The 8,034-nt window shown below is 33.2% G+C and overlaps 1 protein-coding gene across 1 annotated transcript; it reads right to left on the bottom strand.

Annotated features, from left to right (window-relative positions):
* Positions 1-1,117: 1,117 nt before the first annotated feature.
* LOC147074492 (ribitol 5-phosphate transferase FKRP) lies at positions 1,118-7,473 on the bottom strand. The gene is given in 5 exon segments (XM_085943967.1): positions 1,118-1,660; positions 2,231-2,403; positions 3,155-3,340; positions 6,825-7,407; positions 7,409-7,473. Coding segments are annotated over 5 exon segments (1,425 nt in total). The 3' UTR covers positions 1,118-1,242.
* Between the last annotated feature and the right edge of the window lie 561 nt (positions 7,474-8,034).

Here is an 8,034-nt window from a genome sequence, read left to right as displayed (position 1 = left end):
ATAAACATATCTTAATTCTAGGCTAGTTTTCCCTTTAGATTACCTATACGATCTTTTCTAACTACAGAAAGGCCATTTGAAACCATATAAGAAAGTATTTAATTCAGACCTTCTCATCCCACTGTTAAAATGGCGAAATTTATATTTAATAATAGGTAAATTAATCTGCTATCACCTGTTAACTGCTATCAGCAGTAACAAAGACGTCTTACCGGGGGATTACTTTATAAATGCCAGTAGCGAAGATTCAACATCAAAGAAAATGTATTCAATACAACAAATAATTCAAATCAACATTTATTCAGCGGATTATTTAAATCACTCACAGTTATATAATATATATCGTGGGGTCGCTGCCAAAAGTTGGTAAATCGATAATTTAGGTATTTAGACTTAACAACAGATTATGTATATATATTATAATTATGTATGCTACAAAAAAAAATGAAGGCCATAGCTTAATGCTTGATTTTAAGGGCATGTCATTAAGGGCTTCAAACTGCAATTACTTCATAACACGATTCCGAGACTTACCAACTTTTAGCAGTAACCCTATTATATGTAATCTCAATATAATCTGGATTATAAGCATAATTGATGAGTTAAAAATGTATGGAAGACACCATCATAAAACATCAGAACAAAATTATATCCGCACCATAATTATGGAAAAACTAGGCGATCAAAATACAGCTTGCCACGAAACCAGAAAATGAAACTGGTTTTACAAAGAGAGTTATATGAACAGTCTGCCATGAAGGTTTTGTTCTTCTGTTGTAAATGTTTGGTTTGAACCTCAGCTGTAATTATTTAAAATGAAAAATAAAATTATAATATAAAATAAAATAAATCACTGGTTATTAAAAAAATACTACATTATTTAGTGTAAACGTAGACACATAAAAAATACACAGGTAGAGAGCTACTTTTAATATATCATTCAGTAGAATACCGAAAATTAAACACAATACAGTTTTGTATCCAATAACTATCGACTGTCCAAGTGTGTACTTTTTGTCGGTTAGCCACCGCTTACCTCCCTCCGACAGGCAATATTCACCATTGACTATTAACAATAATCATTTGGACCATTCTTTTTTAATGAAGGGTCGGGATATATAAAAGATAATAATATACTGTACTGTGTATATAGTTAGTACACAGCTGAGACACTTAAAAGAAGAAACAACATAATATAACAATGAATATTATTTGGCTACAACATTATACATTCGTCAAAATTTACGGATGAGGTATATTTGTACCGGGACGCACTGTTTGTTCCACTATCCCTTTACCAAACTTCAGTTCCAAAAAATCTCTTACGTTATTAGGACACGGTAACTGCTTACCGGAGAATTCAATACTCGACATGGGGTGCAGAAAATGATCAGGAAAGTCAGATTGATATTCGACAAACCATGTCTCTTTAGTCATCGTGCCGTTTTTCTGTCGGAAGGGAAGAATATTAACGTGAAGTTTATTTCTCTTGCTGAATAAAACTCTATAATAATCTCCCTGAGTCGCTTTCTCCCAGAGGAATCCTTGAGGGTCCTGGGCTCCTCCACGATTCGACGCTCTCACCAACCATTGGACGCGCGGTATGTCAGATTCGTGAATGCCTATCTCCAAGTTTGCAGCCCACGGTAATATGTCACCTCTGTAACATTTAAAGACAAAATGTTATTAACAGCTTCGAGTATCGGAACCAAAAAGTTTGAACTATGTACTACTATATTGGACTGAATGATACAACATTTTGTATTACACCATTTGATAGAGATTACAGAATGTTTATGGTATAGTTAAATAACTAGTAACTAAAGAAAAAATAATATTCTACAACAAAATGAAAACGGTGGCTTCCTGTCGACTGTTTTGCTTTAGTTACTTACTTAGGTTGTGCTATTTATGATTTTATGCGATTGTTTCTCTTTATAATAATGATTAATGTTCATTATTATAAAACTAAGATATGTTTATCTCAATGTTGTATTAGCAAATGTGTTTTGGGGCGCAAGTGTGAAGTTATCTACACATTAACTCGCAATACAAAATAACTTGCATTAAACTATAATCACTAGTCTTAGTAAACATTTTTTCTGTGTCACTTTCATAGTTTAAGACTAACTTAATATAAGATTTTTCTTCAATATCTTTAATCAGATACAGATGTAAATGTGATTTGTGTGTTACTTTTACTGTAAAATCATGAAATTGGCTTTATTACTTTCGGACTGCTCCAAGCAGTGTGGCGCCCTCGAGCCAGCACCTAGCACCGGATTGCTGAAGAACTGTGAGAGTGTGACGCAAGGTACGTCGTAGATGGGCCAGACAACACGGAGGAGTCCAACGGCCGATCGTTAAGAATGACGGCTTGCCAACCACCGGAGGAAAGCAGCGCTGTTGGAATAAAAACGATCTAGTCAGTTCAATCACACGTAAACACCAAAAGATATAATTATTAAAAAACTATGAAATAACTGAATGAAGTATTGAGATATAAAAAAAATGAATGAGTAAAAGATTATCAGAAAAAGTTTGGGCAGGGCTTAAGGGGGGACATGCTCAGCGTTGGTCAAAATGGAGCTTTTGTTCTATTTTCAAAGCATGATCCTGGACATACCTTAAACGTTGTAGATAATCTATTTATATCATTTTGAAGCCTTATTATCCTTTATATTTATTTTAAACATTTGATGACTGCATAAAGTATTTTTATTACATAAAATAGTACTCTTTTAAACCTCTCGCTCTAATGTTTTAGAATATAGTCATATTTCAGTACATAAATGTGCAGTGGTGTTAAGACTTTTTACGTTTATTAATTTTTAAACGCACTTAAAAAACCATCAGTATAATTTATATCGACATTATTATAGTGAAATATTTACGATAAAAAATTATATTGATAATCTCTGTGATCCCAAATTTGACAAGAATTAGGCATTTTATTATTCAAAAACTGGGCAAGATTAACACATTTGAAGATAATTCTAAAGATACTTATTATAAGCTATGTCTTTGACCATTCAAGTGTGATAAACATCCTACGAATAATGATTGCTTTATAACAATTATTGACCTAAGTATCAAACCTCAATATCAAACCAAATAAAGAAGTAATCCTAATCATACAATTAGGTACACTTACTTCTGAGTCCCTTGTGCAGCCATGCCATTCTATGCTGCCACTTTCCCTGGTGACTTTCTTGATGCCCACAGCTTGATACATCGTCATCCGTCTGTTGCCCTCGAGCATTCTTATGTGTTGTTTGTACTGCTGCGAACGGAACAGTGCTCTTCCGTCAGAGAAAGACGTGTCAGGAATCACAGAAACCTGCAAGTTAAAACAGCAAATAATAATATAAGTAAGTAACAAGATTTGAGATTTTTATTTAATTGTATCAAGGTTACATAAAAAGTAGGTAAGGTAAATGGGCTCTATATTACGACCATACACCCTAGATAAACGTCAGATTTCTTTCTTCAATACTTGAAAGCATCTAAGCGAGATTTTTTGAGCATAGACAATCATCGAAAAAACCGCTATTATATGGCGAAAACGCTATTATAAGCGTAGACAATAAGTACAAATATGAAAATCATTTACAATGTAAGTTAGTATAAAATTCAACCATTTTAAATTAATAAAATTCGCCATTTTCAAAAATCAGTATAGCATAATAGAGTTTGCCAATGCATTTCATAAAATTTAAATAATTATAAAGTAACCTAAGACATTCGTGCACACACCAAAGCGAATTATTCGCCAATCAAGCTCGTATTGGCTTACGGGAAAGAGCATGCGACGTTCAGATTTCGGAAGGGAATTAAGTTATTATCTTACAAAGTTCAATATGGAGCGCTGCGATTGTTTGACGTTTCGGTATCGAGCATTCAAATAATATATCAATAATTTTATATTATCATTGATACAATTATTTGTCTCCGACACTGCCATCCATTCGCATTTACCACGTCAAAATAACCCGAAAAAAGCACCCGCATCGATATGTTCGGTCAAAAGAGTCTCAAAAAATAGCCAAATATATGACAAATTGATGGCTTTCATTGTATCTTTTGATCCCCTGCGTGAATAAATGTTACGTTTGTTCATTAACAACAGGTAAGTAGGGAGCATACAGCGGCATTGGCTTTTTTTGAGACTCTTTTGACCGGACCTTCCGTACCGATGGCGGGTCCTTTTTTCGGGATATTTTGACGGGGTACTTGGTGAATATTCGCGTTGGTTTGTGCGAGCCTTAAACCTTCATATAAAAATGCTCTAAATAGGTAAGTAGGTATGCGAAAATAAGGAACATTTTTCAAAATAACGTTATAGATAACAATATTTTATATATAAAATTGAGCCATGTTAACTAAACGACATTGTTATAATTTCAGATAATTCCGACTCAAATTTGATCAATAAAATAAGAAATACGAGTGATAATGGCTTGGATGGCTTGTATTTACTCTTTGATTAGTGATTGTTCTTATAAGATTGTAATATTTATATCCATAGTCAGTATTCCGTATTAACGCATAACCGAGAAAAATAAGATTAAAAAAAAATACGAGGTTAGTTTGGTATAATATTTAATATGACAGATAACACGCTTCATGAATATTTATGATAGGTATATTATGCCGAAAGGTAAGTTTTAAGTAGGAAAAGTGGCATTTTAATGAAAACCTCTCTCGACCATGTCCGGTCCTAATAGGATCACATGGGCCTCCACAGAGTAGAGGTTTGTATTAACAGATTTGGTTTTTTACGAGAAATGGATGTCAGCCACTTGCTCAACCTATTAGGGCCATACCCTGACTCACACACAAATTGAAAAACAATATGTGTACTTGCCAGACCCAGGATTCGAACCTGGGACCCACGGCGTGATAGTCCAACGCTTAAGCCGCGCGGCCACCGTGGGTGTGAAAACCAGTGACGTTTAATTTCAATCAGTGTGAGCCGTTTTATCGAGGCTATTTGACCGGGCCATTTGTTTGTGGAAGCGAAATGTTAAATATCATAAACTGGAGCCTGTTTTATTTATTATACATTTAATTAAATGAATACAAAATAAATACGGAATACTGACTATGGATAAATATTATTATCTTATAAAAACAATCACTAATCAAAGAGTAAATAAGAGCCATTCAAGCCATTTTCACTCGTATTTTTTATTTTATTGATTAAATTTGAGTCAGAATTATCTGAAATAATAACAATATCATTTAGTTAACACGGCTAAATTTTATATAAAAAATATTGTTATCTATAACGTTATTTTGAAAAATGTTCCTTATTTTCGCATACTTACCTACCTATTTAGAGCGTTTTTATACGAAGGTTTAAGCACGAGTGTCTTTGTGTCAAAGGTTACTTTATAATTATTTAAATTTTATGAAATGCATTGGCGAACTCTAATATGCTATACTGATTTTTGAAAACGGCGAATTTTATAAGGTAATTGAAAATGTTTGAATTTTATTCATTGTAAAAGATTTTTATATTTGTTCTTATTGTCTACGCTTATAATAGCGATTAAGCCATATAATAGCAATTTTTCAATGATTGTCTATGCTCAAAAAGTGTCGCTTAGATGCTTTCAAGTATTGAATAAAAAAATCTGACGTTTCTCTGCGGTATACTCTCGGTAAATTGAGCCGGTAAATGTACCGGTAGTTGACCTTTTTTCAATAAAAGTGCCTTATAGTATATTTGGGTATACCTTAAGTGAAAGTCCTTTGTAGAATTCAATTAAATTCTTATCACTATAAAATGTTTTTGCTTCCACTTTCTCTTGCAAATCTATTAATTCAAACTACATATTTACGAGAACGGTGTCCGGGTTACATGAAAAGGGATCTTGGAAAATATTAAAATTCATTTGATGTTTCTTAAAATCAAAGAAGCGCTTAGAAAACTCATCTAACACACGTTGAATTATCCTGGAGTATTTTTCTGATCGCAGAATACTGGAAGCCTTGGTAGATTCATTTAAAAGAGTTTGACATGCTTCCAAATGATAAAAATTTCCAACATCGAATTGTTGTTGAAAAAGTCGAATCTTTCTCTCTGAAACCCTCACTTCGCACATCAGCATACACAAATATCAAAGTGTATGACCATTCATTCTTGCCAGAGGATATTTAATTTTAAAGGTAATTTTTAATATTGATATGAAGAATAAAAAACAACACAGATTTGACATAAATCCTGCGGGACACATCAAAAAGTCACGCGGGACAAACTTGACAAACCTCTGCTCTAACGTATATCTTTTTACATAGCCTTACCACTTTCTGAATATTCGGAATCACGTAATATCAAAATATCAATCAGACTTTTGAAATGTGATTAATTTTACATAGAAAACATTCAGTTCAACTACCTACTTATACATTTTATTTTTATGCATAAGTATTCTACCTACAAATATCTAAAAGTAGATGTTTATAATATACATAATAATAAGTGAGATATCTATGATTTAAGAACCTCGATTAACTGTGAGACCAACACGGCAACGGGATTAAAAAAATAATTACTTCCTTATTAAGTAGGTACTTTTTTTGGAGCATATTGATTTGACAAGTCCATTTATCTATGCAACGAAAAAGCAGAATATTTGGGCCCATTTTTTTTTGCGAAATTTACTGCTCAGTTGAACTTATGATCCACACATACAATTGAAAAATAGAAATAATATTGCATGCAATATCTTCGAATGTGTCAATTACTTGTTTACGTATAAAGTAAAAATCTCTCAGCGTAATGAGAGCAATAGATATGTGATATGACATTGACCAACCTTTATTTTTCTCGGTAACATCTGAAGATAAAGTGACTCTGGAAAAGGCAACATGAATGGGCGGGGAAGGAGCCTCAGTATATCGGTCGGTATCAACAGAGCATGTTTTCCAGATATACCATCACAACCGGAGTCAATCTTTATCTGCTCATATCTCAGTGACCATTCGCGGAGATTCAAGTCAATCTTTTGACAGCTGAGAAATTTTGTACTCGAAAACGGAACGGCAACATTTGTTTTGGTTTTCTTCGATATTAAGGTCAGCATCTGCTGTATATTTTGTCGGGAAGATATCCGCATAGAATCAGGAATGAACAGAACATACTTCGTCTTTATATATGTCAAAGGATCCAACTCTCTCGAGTTTGCTAGTAGATTAACCTCCAAATTTACAACTTTTACATTTTTCAGTGTTGTATTAGGAACTGTAAATTCAAACGTAGGATACGGCGGGTTTTCGGAGATTATTACAATTTGTATATTGGGTATCAGCGATAAAATAGACTGTAAAGTCAAAGCTACGTCATTTTCAAAACTTTCAAATTGTCTCATGACTATTGTTATCATTTTCGTTATATGTCTGTTGGGAACCTTGCTCGGTTGAGCTGGCGGCATCATAGTTATTGGTGTTATCGGTTTCTCTTGCCATGGGTAGTAAAGTCTCCACAGGATACATATTATTGTAATATTTAAAATAGCAATTATCAAAGCGTAGCGACGGCGGCACTTTGTTACTCGAAGTCGCATTCTTGAAATGACTCGATGGCGATATCATTTGATTTCAATTAAAAACAAGATTCTCCTACAAATATAAACTCAAATAAATTTATAAACTTTATAAACAACAGTCTGAAACAATATAATAAACGCTAGTCTCGGCTTTTGACATTATCATAGATATACAGATAATATTTTGACAGTTCATCGAAATGTTGCCATTTTTTCTATGTTGATTAGTACAACAACGTTGAAAAAATATAGTACATAATACGTACTGAAAAGATAACTAAAATAAGATCCATTTACCTGGAACACCCAATGTTAAAACTCTGACTTTTTGGGTGCGTTCGTTTGTGCAAAATTAGTGCACGTTTGTGGACGATTTTTTTTCGTTTGTGCACCTATAATAACCGAAAAATTCCAATTTCAAATTGGGTGTTCCAGCTAAACGTTGGATCACCCAATTTTTTTTGACTGCGTTCGTTTATGC

Source organism: Rhyacophila brunnea, unplaced genomic scaffold, assembly GCF_057557595.1.
Source record: "Rhyacophila brunnea isolate RB1 unplaced genomic scaffold, BYU_Rbru_1.0 scaffold_16, whole genome shotgun sequence".
Classification (NCBI taxonomy): domain Eukaryota; kingdom Metazoa; phylum Arthropoda; class Insecta; order Trichoptera; family Rhyacophilidae; genus Rhyacophila; species Rhyacophila brunnea.
Note: the sequence above shows the minus strand (reverse complement) of the source record. Positions and strands in the feature narration are given on the sequence as shown.